Below are 15,915 nucleotides of genomic sequence, written 5' to 3'. Positions count from 1 at the left end.
TCCTCGGCTCCCCTGAATATTCCTCCCTCCTGTTTAATTATTTTCGTTTTGACTCCTACTTATTTTCTAATGGAAAATACATTCTCCTTGCCTGGTTTCAAATTCGCACCCCTTTCCCTCTCCCCTCGGTCCCTCACCACAATCCCTCTGAATATTCCTCGCTCCTGTTTAATTATTTTATTTTGGACTCCTACTTATTTTCTAATGGAAAATACATTCTCCTTGCCTGGTTTCAAATTCGCACCCCTTTCCCTCTCCCCTCGGTCCCTCACCACAATCCCTCTGAATATTCCTCGCTCCTGTTTAATTATTTTATTTTTGACTCCTACTTATTTTCTAATGGAAAATACATTCTCCTTGGCTGGTTTCAAATTCGCACCCCTTTCCCTCTCCCCTCGGTCCCCCACCATAATCCCTCTGAATATTCCTCGCTCCTGTTTAATTATTTTCGTTTTGACTCCTACTTATTTTCTAATGGAAAATACATTCTCCTTGGCTGGTTTCAAATTCGCACCCCTTTCCCTCTCCCCTCGGCTCCCCTAAATATTCCTCGGCTCCCCTGAATATTCCTCCCTCCTGTTTAATTATTTTCGTTTTGACTCCTACTTATTTTCTAATGGAAAATACATTCTCCTTGCCTGGTTTTAAATTCGCACCCCTTTCCCTCTCCCCTCGGTCCCTCACCATAATCCCTCTGAATATTCCTCGCTCCTGTTTAATTATTTTCGTTTTGACTCCTACTTATTTTCTAATGGAAAATACATTCTCCTTGGCTGGTTTCAAATTCGCACCCCTTTCCCTCTCCCCTCGGCTCCCCTAAATATTCCTCGGCTCCCCTGAATATTCCTCGCCTCCCCTAAATATTCCTCGCCTCCGTTCAATTACTTTTATTTCGTTTCCTGTTTATTTTCTCGGCCAATATCAAATTTTGATGGACACATTCGCCGCCCTCGAAGCTTCCGCTCGATCGAGGGCGGTTTTTCCGTTCGGCAACGCCCAGTAACAAGCGTCGCGGAACCGAGCTCCGTTTATTGGGAAAGTTTCGCGGTTGTTTAGGCGAGACCGCGGGGACCGGGGTACCGGAATCGCGAAACTCGAGTCGCGAAATGGGAAACGCGAAACGCTCCCCCGGGCGACCCTCGGCCATTGTTTCGCCAAGCCGCTACAAGTTAGCCAGGAATTTTGTGCAAGTATCGGCCCGGATATCGACGCTTATGGAACGCCGCGGCGGCGTGGTTCTTCGCGATTGAAACAAGAACGCCGCCAGGCTATTTGTTGTCGGGAACTGGGCCACCAGACCGCCGCACACCGGTTTCATTTTTCGCGAGGAAGGCTGTAGATGGTTGCACCGGAACGGCTCGAGCCGGACTGTTTTCGAAGGTCTCGGGTAGCTGCACTTTCGATTCGATCCTTTTTAAATAGCGACGGGCCTTTGTCCGCCGATCCTCCGATATTCTACCTCGTACGTAGAAATACGGATCTGGTTGAGCTGTACAGTCAGTCACATAATTGATGGTGCACAATTCTACGCTCTGAGTGCACATGGGTTGCATTACATCACCGACATCTTTTGGTTCGAAATCTGGAAATCAAGTTTAAACCACACTTTATTAAGTGAACCAAAATCAAACCCTAGCGCTCGAGTGAAAAATTGCTGTACCATTATTCACAATATGGCAGCTTTTTACTTTACCGGACTCACAATTTGTGCCTTTCTGCTATAAATTATGATGTATTTGGTATGTAATCCAGTAGATTTACTCGGGGCGGCTGTTGAGTTAAAGTTGAGCAATCTGCAGTGTGTTTGACAGGTAATCTTTTTGTTCGAAACTTGGAAATCAAGTTTAAACTACACTTTATTAAGTGAACCAAATTTTATCAACCGCTAGCGCTCGAGTGAAAAATTGCTGTACCATTATTCACAATATGGCAGCTTTTTACTTTACCGGACTCACAATTTGTGCCTTTCTGCTATAAATTATGATGTATTTGGTATGTAATGCAGTAGATTTGTACGCGAGGCGGCTGCAGATCGAAGTTTCGATCTTGTAGGACCAATGGTTCAAGAGTTATGCTTGATTAAAGTTGAGCAATCTGCAGTGTTTTAAGAGGTAAGGGCGCCGCCATATTGGTTTGTAGTGACGACCGCGAGCCGCTTACCGAGCAGAACCGCCGGTCTTTGCCGCCTCCCTCCCGACCTAATCACAACCAACTCGGTAAGCGGCGCGCGACCGTCACTACCAATATGGCGGCGCCCTTACCTGTCAAAAACACTGCAGATTGCTCAACTTTAAGCAACCATAGCTCCTGAACCATTGATTCTACAGGATCGAAACTTCGATCTGCAGCCGCCCCGAGTACAAATCTACTGGATTACATACCAAATACATCATAATTTATAGCAGAAAGGCACAAATTGTGAGTCCGGTAAAGTAAAAAGCTGCCATATTGTGAATAATGGTACAGCAATTTTTCACTCGAGCGCTGGGGGTTGATAAAATTTGGTTCACTTAATAAAGTGTAGTTTAAACTTGATTTCCAAGTTTCGAACAAAAAGATTACCTGTCAAAAACACTGCAGATTGCTCAACTTTAACTCAACAGCCGCCCCGAGTAAATCTACTGGATTACATACCAAATACATCATAATTTATAGCAGAAAGGCACAAATTGTGAGTCCGGTAAAGTAAAAAGCTGCCATATTGTGAATAATGGTACAGCAATTTTTCACTCGAGCGCTAGGGGTTGATAAAATTTGGTTCACTTAATAAAGTGTAGTTTAAACTTGATTTCCAAGTTTCGAACAAAAAGATTACCTGTCAAAAACACTGCAGATTGCTCAACTTTAACTCAACAGCCGCCCCGAGTAAATCTACTGGATTACATACCAAATGCATCATAATTTATAGCAGGAAGACACAAATTTTGAGTCCGGTAAAGTAAAAAGCTGCCATATTGTGAATAATGGTACAGCAAATTTTCACTCGAGCGCTGGGGGTTGATAAAATTTGGTTCACTTAATAAAGTGTAGTTTAAACTTGATTTCCAAGTTTCGAACAAAAAGATTACCTGTCAAACACACTGCAGATTGCTCAACTTTAAGCAATCATAGCTCCTGAACCATTGATTCTACAGGATCGAAACTTCGGTCTGCAGCCGCCCCGGGTACAAATCTACTGGATTACATACCAAATTTTTTAGTCCGGTAAAGTAAAGTTTACGCCACAATATTGTTCACATTATTAAATATTGTGGCCACTACTCAATTACCACAAGCTGTGAGATTGTTACGAATATTATTCGTGCGATATAATCTTTCTACTCTAATTCTTTACAACACCTCATACAATATTCGAATTAGTAATTTATAGAATACGGTCAGAATGGCTTTCTTTATAAATGGACATTTTTTGCGACCGAATGTAGGTGTTTCCGGTGTACGGATGGTGGGAACTTGAAGATGTTTTTCTCGATTTGCAGAAGTGCCTGACGACTCTGGACCTGACGTCATTGGGAGTTGGCTCCTGCGTGGGTACAGGGATGTACCTGGTCGCGGGGATGGTGGCGCGCAGCGTCGCCGGGCCAGGCGTCGTCTTCTCATTCATTATCGCGGCCATTGCTTCCATTTTTTCCGGTAAGTCGTAAGGAATTAATTAAAGAACGACACTCGGTAGAGCTATCTTTCGGCGGGACGATGGTATTCAAACAACGTTGTTTCCGTTCTGCCGGCGACAGGAATTCTCGCGACGGAATTTACCGGGTGCGCGGCGCGGGTAACGCTGTCGGATTAGATTTACGGGGGTCGCATGGCGGGAGCGCCGGACAGGTTGTCAGGAACGGTTCCGCGTTGGGGAACGCTGGGGAATCCAATTCTTTTCCACTTACAGAAGTGTTTAAACTCGCTCGCTAGTAGAAGATTGAACCGTATAACGCGGAATTTCTGCGAGAAATCAATTATCATCGACGAAGGCCGGAGATTACAAACGGATCTTGCGTCTGTCTTTCTAAGCCCCTCTGGGTCAGGGAAAGCTCTTCCCGGTGGAAAATAAATATTGCAACGGCACACCGCCTCGGACGTCCGACCAAATATAGACTCGTTCTACACGACACACGCGAGCCTCTGCTTATACACTACTGCGTATCAAAAATGTAGACGCATCCTATTTCTCAAAGAAAAACATACCCTCCGATGAATTTCCGAGTGATTTCTTTTATCGTACGTTTAGAATACCTTTGAAAAATTATTCGTGACTAACGAATAACGAATAAAGCGTTATTCGTTAGCTACGAATAATTTCCAGCGAATAAAATCGTTATTCGTTATTCTCGAATAAATCCTGGGATTTATTCGTTATTCTTTCTTCGTTATTCGAAATAAATTTTGCCCAACACTGGTCGGTGACGCGATGTCATTCGACACCATTATTCGCTGAGCTATGCTATTCGAATAAATTTTTATTCGCTGGCTTATTCGAATGAATCTTTATTCGCTGGGTTGTTCGAATAAATTTTTATTCGCTGGGTTTTTACGAATAAATTTTTATTCGCTGGGTTTTTACGAATAAATTTTTATTCGCTGGGTTATTCGAATGAATCTTTATTCGTTGGGTTTTTACGAATAAATTTTTATTCGCTGGGTTTTTACGAATAAATTTTTATTCGCTGGTTATGCGAATGAAATTTCATTCGAATAACGCCCAACTCTGCGTTCTACCTTGAGCTATTCGATTTCCGCGCCGGGTCTGATTTATCTTGCTGACGTCCGGATCGGCCACGAGATCCTGTTCCACTTACGTCCGCCCGTGCAATATTGTTATGTTTAGCCGTGTCCGACCACGTACCGTCTCGAGTTACTCGGATAAACCAGCCCGCAACCCGGACACGCGATCGCCCCTCATTTTCTTATAACCGAGACCAAACCACCCACACTCGCCAACCCTACTCGACCACGTATTATTTTTACACCGTAAATGAGCTCGGTAATGACTTGTCTCAACATTTCGAGTCCATAGCTACCTCGGTACTGAATTACGAGCACACCTCTATCGCCCTCGTTACCTTGATTGTACAACCCGATCGAAGTCCGGCGAGTCCGCTCGTTTCCAATTTAAGGATGCTTTAACTCCCTCGATCGGCCCGACCACCGCCGATCTCTCGCCACTGCAACCCATCCGACCACGTGCGAGCGCATACCACTTAACGCTTTGAGTGCCAGCTTAGCTACCCTGCAGAGCTTCCGTGGCATAAAAAATAATTAAACGGACTTCGAGAAAACGCACTAAAAAGTATTAAAATAATTTCCGTTTAATTTATGTGAATACACACGAACTTAAATAAAATACAATCTTTTCGGAAGCGGCGCAAAATTGAAAAATTTTTCGACACTGGAAATTACGAAAATCCTTGAATTCTTCTACATATGCTTTCACATATTAATATATCTTCTCTCCCACCTACTGATTTCCATGCCCACCATATTCCAATGAAATCATAATCAGCAACATCTGTCGTTTGGAAAATTTTTAACTTTTGCGCCGCCTCCGAAAAGATTGTATTGTATTTAAGTTCGTGCGTATTCACATCAATTAAATGGAAATTATTTTATACTTTTTAGTGCGTTTTTTCGTTGTCGGTTTAATTTTCTTTATTTCACACTTTTTATCTCTGTCAGCCGTCATATTCCAAATCGTAATTTATAAATATCTGAAAGCCGTAATCGATCTAATATCTAACATTCAGCGGAGTTCACAACGGCATCACCACCCTACATTTTCGCAAATAAAATCGTAAGTAATAAAAAAATGTAAAATTGTTTTTGCACGGGACCATCCCGGGAACATATTCTACAAGATGCAAAAGGTTTCGTTCCGATTGTCCATCCATCTCGGCGTAATCGGTGAACATACATAGAAAAAAAATCGGGAAAAAAGCAACATACAGATCGAATTGAGTAACCTCCTCCTTTTTCGAAGTCGGTTAAAAATGGACTTGACGAAATAAAAGTTTGGAAGCCGACGTGTAACACTGAAAGCGCACCTGCAGCGGTGGATGTGATAACAAGAAAATTCATTTATGTAGAAAGCATTGAATAAATAATTGAACGGATGTCTGGTAGAGCGCGATTAGAAATTTATTTCGCTTTAACATTTAATACATTCCATGCTGAACTTTCCGTTCAGCCCGATAAGAATTATCATTGAAGAACGAAGAATTTTAAAAAAATTTATTGTAAGGTCAAGTAGAGGCATCTGAAGTAGGAACGCCGATTATTTTCAAAAAGATCGATTTTTCTGAATCGATTATAATCGAAGCTTCAAGAATCGATCCACTAAAAAATCGTTTACAAAATAATCGATTTTTTTTAGAAATGTCTAAAGATGATAAAAAAAAAAACGAAGATCGAAATTTTGTTGGACTCTTTTATTAAAGAAACAAAGTAATAATAATTATTAGACTGCGGATCTTTATGCACTTATAGGAAAAGTGAGTATATGAAAATCGAAGAAGTTGAAAAATTTATTACGTACTTGTTTCGCGCATGTTGTTGCGCGTCAGCCAATGGTCGCGTGGTCGGCCGAGTACGAGTAGGGAATTAGCCAATGAACGAGTTCCGTTAGAATCATTATGCGCAGTAGAATTGTCGCGTTTTAGGAAAATTTGTATAGTTACTTTTGATGCTAATTAGATCTCTTTATACAGGTCTCTGTGGCGACTGTAGCGACACTCACCAATGTGAAGTTAGCGTTGTGAAGTTGGCGTTAAATTCAAATGTTTAAATTAGTTATTTTCTTGTCATTGACAAAATACAATTTGTTTAATCAATAGTTTGCCATCAATGAAGTTGGATCTAAAAATATTGTGATCAAAGAATTTAATTCTATTAAAGTTTTGTTAATAAACTTCAATTAAATGTGGCGACTGTAGCGACACTCACCAATGTGAAGTTAGCGTTGTGAAGTTGGCGTTAAATTCAAATGTTTAAATTAGTTATTTTCTTGTCATTGACAAAATACAATTTGTTTAATCAATAGTTTGCCATCAATGAGGTAGGATCTAAAATATATTGTGATCAAAGAATTTAATTCTATTAAAGTTTTGTTAATAGACTTCAATTAAATGTGGCGACTGTAGCGACACTCACCAACGTGAAGTTAGCGTTGTGAAGTTGGCGTTAAATTCAAATGTTTAAATTAGTTATTTTCTTGTCATTGACAAAATACAATTTGTTTAATCAATAGTTTGCCATCAATGAAGTTGGATCTAAAAATATTGTGATCAAAGAATTTAATTCTATTAAAGTTTTGTTAATAAACTTCAATTAAATGTGGCGACTGTAGCGACACTCACCAATGTGAAGTTAGCGTTGTGAAGTTGGCGTTAAATTCAAATGTTTAAATTAGTTATTTTCTTGTCATTGACAAAATACAATTTGTTTAATCAATAGTTTGCCATCAATGAGGTAGGATCTAAAATATATTGTGATCAAAGAATTTAATTCTATTAAAGTTTTGTTAATAAACTTCATCTTAATTTATTTATTGGAATCTCTAATATAATTCACTAGAGATTTACCAAATCTCCACGTACAGTCATACAATTTGCCATAAAAATCGATTATTTTTACAATTTCAGAATCGATTATTTGTAAAAATCGGATCTTGAAGAATCGATTCTAAAAATCGATTTGTATTATGAAAATGATCGATTTTTTAAATAATCGATTAAAAATCGACATCCCTAATCTGAAGACTAGAATACTCGTTCTACTGCAGAGTCTGACGCCATGTCTGCGAATCTCTGCTACTGGCGAAGGGGCGACCATACTTCTCTGTCATTGCAGAACGAGCCAACACGTTTCCTCTGTGTAGAAGCTTCCGGGAGCTGTTGGAAGCGAGGCACGCGATGCTGTTCGTCCAGGTCGGACAGGTATATCGGCGATGCTCGAGGCCCTAGGGGCTCCGGCGAAGAGCAAAGAGCATAGAGGAGCCGTGTTCCGATCGCGTTGATATCGAACGCGGCGCCTTTGTTTTCCCGTTTCGGATCCGTGCGGCGTTCGGGTAAATAATGGAGCCGGATTAGGGGCTGGAACCATACCGGCAACGCTCCAGGGACAATGAGATATCTCCCCCGCTTCTTCCGATCGATCATTCTCGAAATCGATCGCGGCCCTTCGCCCACCGAATCGACTAATTGATCGAGTTGCCTTTCCCAGGGAATAACTTAAGGGGGTAGTATACCCTCGATTTGTAACTAGAAAGGAACTAGAATCTTACTAGAAAAATGGCTCGAAACATGGGTTTGCGCGCTGTCGGTTTTCGTCCTTATTTCAGAAAATTTTGGGCTGAGTGAGGGCTTATTCTAAAGAGGAAGGTTAAACACACTGCGCCCTGGTTACGAGGTTAACGAGATTATGTTTATAACTAATAATATGAGGGCCCAAAGTAGAGAAACAATCTAGGAAAAAAAACCAGCACATTTCAATGCATTTTTCTGTCTCCAAAAGACTTTATGACTTATGAGATGACCAGGGCGCAGCGCGTTGAACCTTCCTCTTTAGAATGAGCCCTCACACAGCCCAAACTTTGCTCAAATAAGGACGAAAACCGACAGCGCGCAGACCCACTTTTTCGATCGAAAATCTGGTAAGATTCTAGTTATTTGCTAGATATTTGCTATTTACTAGGATCTTACTAGATTTTGGGTCCGAAAAAGTGGGTCTGCGCGCTGTCGGTGTTTGTCCTTATTTGAGCAAAGTTTGGGCTGTGTGAGGGCTCATTCTAAAGAGGAAGGTTCAACGAACCTTTGTGCAGCTGAAAATATGCTCGTATAAGGACAAAAAGTCGAGGCGCGTGATTTCATTCACATTAGCATAGATTTCCCCATGAAGACAGAGTTCAAGAAATAGATGTCCCCATGAAGACATTTTAGTTCAGTTCGCTTAGACGAGATGGCGCCTAGTCAGGAGGACTGTCAATCAGTGCTGCGATATTGTGCAACATTTCACTGCTGCACTGCTATCAACGTGGAATCATAGCAAAATTGACACAGACGAGGTAGATATTCTCATCGGTGGCACTAATGCTAGTGCCACCTGCCCTGTATAGCGCCATTCGCGACGAGCTGAATAGAATATGGAAATAACAAGCAACACCATCTCATGTTCATTAGGCAGTTGCGTGTTTATCAATGTTACCAAAACTTTTTTTTTGCATAGAGGTTTATAACATTGATAAATAGTTATTTTCTAGTTACTTCAGTAGGGTATAGTTCCCCCTTAAATGCTTGGGCGAGTTCCGGGTAGGATTGCGAGAAAATTCACGCGTAACCAGAAATCGCTCAACTTTGAACAATCATAACTTTGAAACCACTGATCTCCTAGGATTGAGACGTGGATTTTTGGCATTCTCTCACCCAAAATCTACCGGATTACGTAGGAAAAAGGCAAAAATTGCTGGTTACGCAAAGGGAAGTTTAACCTCATCGTTAGAAAGAGAGTTCTGTTGACGTTCTCGGAATTATGTGTGTTCGCAGGAGCGTGTTACGCCGAGTTCGGTGTACGAGTGCCTCACACCACGGGCAGCGCGTACATGTACAGTTACGTGACGGTAGGCGAGTTAATAGCATTCATTATTGGATGGAACATGGTGCTGGAGTACCTTATAGGTACGAGCGCGTGTGCCTGCGCCCTTAGCGCCTGTCTGGATGCCCTGTCGGACGGCGCCGTTTCCGATGCGATAGCAAGCAGCGTGGGAACCATATTCGGTGAGTCGAACCATTCCAATTTTAATCCCCCGCTAATTAACGAACAACGCGGTCCTCCATTTTCACGCTTTCGCCGATAGTTTCGACGGAGTTCGTTCGAGGGTGAACGGCTCTCAACTGTACTAGACGCCAATTAGAAACACGAATGCGATCGACCGATTTTTTTGCCGGCATTTAAACGTACTTTTGTTATCCCTAAATTGTCCGATATTGACATTGACTTTTGTCCAATAGCTCCTTTATTGATTCATATTACACTCCGCGAATAATGTCTGAATTACATGGTAATTAATGGACAGCGGGTCTTAATGCAAAACACAATTTTACTTTAGCTAGAAAATTAAACATTTCTTCAAGTGTGTCTCATAATTCCTTGAACATCCGGAAATGGGAGGTTCCTGAGATCATTTGAAGCAACATTTTCCTGTGGAAAAATCTTCTCCGGGGCTTTGTTAAGGAGTTATTAACGAAAAACACGGACCAATCGGAGCGCGAACTAATCTGAATTACATGGTAATTAATAGACAGCGGGTCTTAATGCAAAACATAAACTTTTCAACTGAATTGCAACCAGAGTTGTGCAGAATTACAATTTGAATTACTCCAGGAATTAGAATTACAAGGTAATTGAATTACATTGTAATTCAGTTATATTGTAATTTATAATTCAGATCTTCATTCAATTAAGATACAATGTAATTCGTAATTGCAATGGAGTACAATTATAAAATACATTGCAATTCAATTATATCGTAATTTATAATTTAGATCTTCATTCAATTAAATTACAATGTAATTCGTAATTGCAATGGAGTACAATTATAAAATACATTGCAATTCAATTATATCGTAATTTATAATTTAGATCTTCATTCAATTAAATTACAATGTAATACGTAATTGCAATTGGAGTACAATTATAAAATAGCGTTACTTATTATGAAGGAGGGCGAGGAATAGAAACTGCGCCGCATAGACAGCAAACAAGTATGTGAAAGAAAAACATAAAAATATATATCGCATTTCTTCAAAGTTCTGGGCTATAATTTGAAGAGCTGTATTTTAATTATATTGTATTTCAATTATATTGTATTTCAATTATATTGTATTTCCATTATATTGTATTTCAATTACATTGTATTTCAATTATATTGTATTTCAATTACATTGTATTTCAATTGCACATCTGATTAAAATACTCAGTAATTGAATTAATTGAAAGGTTTGAATTATGTAATTCAGTTACAACGTAATTGGATTATTATATAATTGTAATATAATGTAATTCAATTGCGTAATTGAATTAGCACAACACTGATCGCAACAAACTGATGTGAAGTAGAAATGTATTTTCTTTGTTAGCCCTTTGCAGTCGGAGCTGCTCTTTAGCTTGATAATTAAACATTTCTTCCAATCTAGAATAATTCCATTGTGTACGAAACCCGAGGAAAACACCTGTCCACCCCCAATGAAATCGAAGGTTATTAACGAATCACCCGTTAGATGGGGCAAGGCTAGGCGAGGCGAGGCGTGTCTTATCAGGGAATCGCGCGTTGCCGTGACTCGTTAAGCTGTTCGCAGCGCGGGTCGAGATGCAAGTTTCTTGTTGTTCGAGCGAAAATTTCTTCGGCCCGTTGTGCTCGAGAGGGCGAACTTGATAATTGCGGGGGTGGTGTAGCGCTTTCGTGAATTATTTTCGCGGCGTGGTTACCGAGGGGATGAGAGGGGAGAGGAACGAGGGTGTCGCCTCGTCGACACCGTTTTTCAACGCGGCACGGCCTTCTTGAGTGCACCGCCGTGCGGACATTTTTTCTGCGAGTTTAAACACCCGACAGAAGCAGAATCCGATGCGACAAACTCGAGTGCACTCTCTCCGGCCGACGGAAATCAATTCTGCATTGTTCTCCGCGCTTCCGCGGTCTCTTCCTTCGGAGAAATCTCTTTCGCGTTTCGGAGAACCCGCGGGTCGCGTCCGAGGATGCCCTCCCTCTGGTTGCATTTATGGTTGGGAGTTGGTTGGGATATGGTTGGTAATTTTGTTGGTGATTTTGTCTACGAATATAACAATTTATATGAGCCGTTTATTTTGAAAGTGGCCCAAGTCCATTTTCGAAAAGAATCAAGCTAGCAATTTTAATATTTACATTTCTACGTTATCTTTCCATTCTACAGCAAATTGTAACTAATATATTTCAAATCACCAAGATTTTGTGAAAAGGAAATTAGCTGGTTAATAGAATGATACAAATTTGTATTTTGAAAGTGGCCTAAGTCCATGTGTCAGTTGATAAATCGACCATAAATTCTTGGTATCAGGACATTCGTTTTCACCGAATGACAGAGATTTTGACCCCAGAATCTTATAGGGAGGAAATGCATCTACAACTGGTAATTTTTTGGACGAAAAAGAGCATTCTAAAGTGATCAAGAAATTACATCAACAAAAAGTGGTTCATTAGGGACTCAAGGTGTACCATATTAAGAACCCCTTTCGCTGGAGCCTGCAAATGACACACCACAAAAAAAATATTTTTCGCAAGCTGTATTAATTTTTGAACAAACTTGACCCCAGAATCTTATAGGAATGAAATGCATCTACAACTGGTAATTTTTTGGACGAAAAAGAGCATTTTGAAGTGATCAAGAAATGACATCAACAAAAAGTGGTTCATTAGGGACTCAAGGTGTACCATATTAAGAACCCCTTTCGCTGGAGCCTGCAAATGACACACCACAAAAAAAATATTTTTCGCAAGCTGTATTAATTTTTGAACAAACTTGACCCCAGAATCTTATAGGAAGGAAATGCATCTACAACTGGTAATTTTTTGGACGAAAAAGAGCATTTTGAAGTGATCAAGAAATGACATCAACAAAAAGTGGTTCATTGGGGACTCAAGGTGTACCATATTAAGAACCCCTTTCGCTGGAGCCTGCAAATGACACACCACAAAAAAAATATTTTTCGCAAGCTGTATTAATTTTTGAACAAACTTGACCCCAGAATCTTATAGGAAGGAAATGCATCTACAACTGGTAATTTTTTGGACGAAAAAGAGCATTCTAAAATAATCAAAAAATCACATCAACAAAAAGTGGTTCAGTTCGGACACTTTACCCTAAATGAACAGCAAATTATTATGCAATTTATATAGTTAGAAGATTTGCTGAATTGCATAAATGGTCTTTTTCATGTTTTGTAATGAAATATAAAATAAATCGAATGTTGTTTTTTTCCAATTTGAAGCATTCTAAATTATATCGAATGGACTTGGGTTGTTTCAAATATGATAAATCTAGTTGTTAATTTTGAAAGTCCATTCCTGGTAAGAAGACACATATTATCCACTTAATAATTGTTATTATTTTAATGGGAATAGTAAACTCTCGTAGAAACACTTAAGGAGTGTGATACATTGGTATCTCATACGTATATTTTTCATTTCATTGATACGCAAACTCTTAAACATCTCAATTTAAGCTTAAGGGGGCCGTCTCCTAGCAGATGACGGTCGCGCGTGAACACTCACACACCGCTAGAGTACACTCACACACCGCTAGACCACGTATACGTACGCGAGAATTGCTAGGATCAGGGAAATGCGTTCTGATTTCTCGATAATGCAAAGACGGGGGTTTTTATTAGTCAAAATCGCTAGATAAAAGATCAATCTAGCGCGCTGTTTGCTTCAAAAGTCGTTCTTTTACGTTTCCGAGCAATGATTTTGCAATATTCGGCTGCATGTTGCCCGTCAGATGGCGCTGCAGTCACGCCGGCGTACTAGCCTCTCCGACGGGCAACATGCAGCCGAATATTATAAGTCCCATAAGGTGTCAGGTCTATTCCTAGATCTCGTCTGTGGTACAGGTAAATATATCGATCGCGCTAGCGGTACGAGTCGACCACTGGTCCGGCAAGTGGAACAGGGTGCACGAACGGTCAGACAAATGCCCATCATCCGTGTTTCACGTGCCGCTCGCGTATTAACCGTGTTTTTCTGGTATCGCGGGACGGGAAAACGCGAATTCACCGGCGAATACGAATGGAAAATATCCTGATGGAAGGATGACAGTTTCGATGCATAAATATTAGAAGAATTTCCATACTCGCGGCCGTGCGGAGGAAAGGGAGACCGACTCGCGTTCCCCTCGAATTAAAAGCGCAGGGGCGTACGAAGCGCTTTTAAACGCCCAGCGGAAAGAAACAGCGGAGATTTAATATATCGCTCGAGACTACTCCCGCGGGATTTCGAGATTCGATCGATATCGCTGCAATCTAATAAAAACTATGGAGCCGTACCGTGGGAAATTGGCGCGAATCGTTCGTCGAAATACGCTTTTCCAAACACAGCATTTCCCCGGAAAATCTCCACTAGTCCCGGGAACGAGAACAAACATTCGAATGCGACGGATGACAACAACCCCGTGCAGCACGAGCCTTCAAAAATTCGGGAACGTTTTTCATTCGTGCCCGGAGCGGGTCCGCGCACGGATTACGGACTTTGAAGAGACACAAAACGCCGTTGAACCGTGTTTCCGTGGTCTCGGAGCGGTTTAAATGAATTTGTATATGGATTAATAACCACTAGGGTGGACCTTATTTTTTGACCAAAGAATTTTTTCCAGGGTACCCCCCAGAATTGTGACAACTGTTACGAAACTGTAGTATTATCAGAAATACAACTATTATATATTTCAGATAAAATTTAACATGTATCTTACACACCTGGGTACCTTGTGGTTCATCTTTCTGCTACAAGATTATTTACGAACGTTTAAAATAAACTCTATTATATCTCTGTCAGTTATGTATACATATATGAAAAAACTCTTCAAACAAAAGTTGTAGTATATAAGGAGGTGAATATAGCATCAGAGGACAAAAATGTTTTCAAGGTCACGGATGTTTTTTCTATTAACAACTGATTATGCTATATATGGATTCTTACAGAGAAAAAAAAAGACAAATTCAACGATATATTACAACGTATATTTATGCCAAGATTTAAAAAAAAAGAAATTTTCAAATTCGTTGAGCGCCGGTTTCCCATGATCCAGTCGGCCCCAAATGTTTTCCAGATCATTTTCTCAACAGTTGTCACAATTCCGGGGAGGGGTACCCTGGAAAAAATTGTGTAAAATAATTTTCATCGAGTATAGCTAAGGTCCACCCTAATAACCACGGAAACATGTTCTGCCGAGGAAGAAGCCGGGAAACAAGAAGATGAATTTCGTAGCGAAGATCGAGAAAAGAGCGATAGGGGGATGAAACGGTACATGGTCGGACACAAAGCGGGACGTTCGTCGGTAGAATGAAAGGAACAGCCTTGGTGTACGAAACACGCTGAAGAGCGAGTGGAATAGCACCGTTCAGCCTTGAGTGGAACAAACGTGAGTGCGGTCAGGCGCGGCGTAAGTAGAACGGGCAAGCACGTAGTCGGCCAGTTTCCCAGGCTGCAGTGTCGTATTTTCCTCGACAGGACAGCCGAATTCCAAGGGGAACAGCTACGCCGTTCCCGAGGCTACCTGGCTGAATAGAACCGCCTGAAATAGACCGGACATTTTCCACGGAGCAACGAGTTCGTGCCTCCCGAAATGACCTTTCGCGAACCGAGCACGCGAGGCAAGGCGAGGCGGGTTGAACGTCTCCATTAAGCAAAGCGTCACGTGACGCGTTCGAAGCGTCTGATTTTTCGGGAGTAGAATGAACCGTGAGCATAGAATGTGATCGTCGCCGAGGTAGAATGAACTCTCGCGTCTCGGAATCGATCCGCTGCAAATAGAACGACGTTCTACTTTCCGGCTAGCACGGTGGAGTTATCTCTCGCGATCGCGGCCTCTCGGATACTCTCTCCGTCTCGGTCTCTCTCTCTCTCTCTCTCGTTCGATTCGGTGGGAGCACTGTGTCGATGGTCAGAGTAGGAGAGTGGTTTGATAGGGCAACCGAATTCGATGAATTTCCGCTCGGAGCAGAGCAAACAGCAGCGACACACAGTGGGCTCGAAACCTGTTTTTTACCACGTTTATATTAGCTTGCCGAGTTGTCGTTGTTGTATGCGTCAAATCTTGTAATCGAATTTTAAACCAATTTTCCCGATGAGCTAGAGACTTGAAACTTTGAACGTAGCTCAGAACTGGATGACAATGCAATGTT

At 41.1% G+C, this 15,915-nt stretch overlaps 1 protein-coding gene across 2 annotated transcripts in view; it reads left to right on the top strand.

Moving 5' to 3' along the window:
* LOC143218737 (solute carrier family 7 member 14) overlaps positions 1-15,915 on the top strand; it is a 99,401-nt gene that overhangs the window by 39,554 nt on the left and 43,932 nt on the right. For both annotated transcript variants that reach the window (XM_076444141.1, XM_076444140.1), the window contains exons 3-4: positions 3,480-3,633; positions 9,531-9,761. In XM_076444141.1, the coding sequence (XP_076300256.1) occupies positions 3,480-3,633; positions 9,531-9,761 (385 nt within the window). The remainder of the gene's footprint in view (positions 1-3,479; positions 3,634-9,530; positions 9,762-15,915) is intronic.

This window comes from Lasioglossum baleicum, chromosome 20 (assembly GCF_051020765.1).
Source record: "Lasioglossum baleicum chromosome 20, iyLasBale1, whole genome shotgun sequence".
Classification (NCBI taxonomy): Eukaryota; Metazoa; Arthropoda; class Insecta; order Hymenoptera; family Halictidae; genus Lasioglossum; species Lasioglossum baleicum.
The sequence above is the reverse complement of the archived record's forward strand: the minus strand, read 5'-3'. Positions and strand labels throughout refer to the sequence as shown.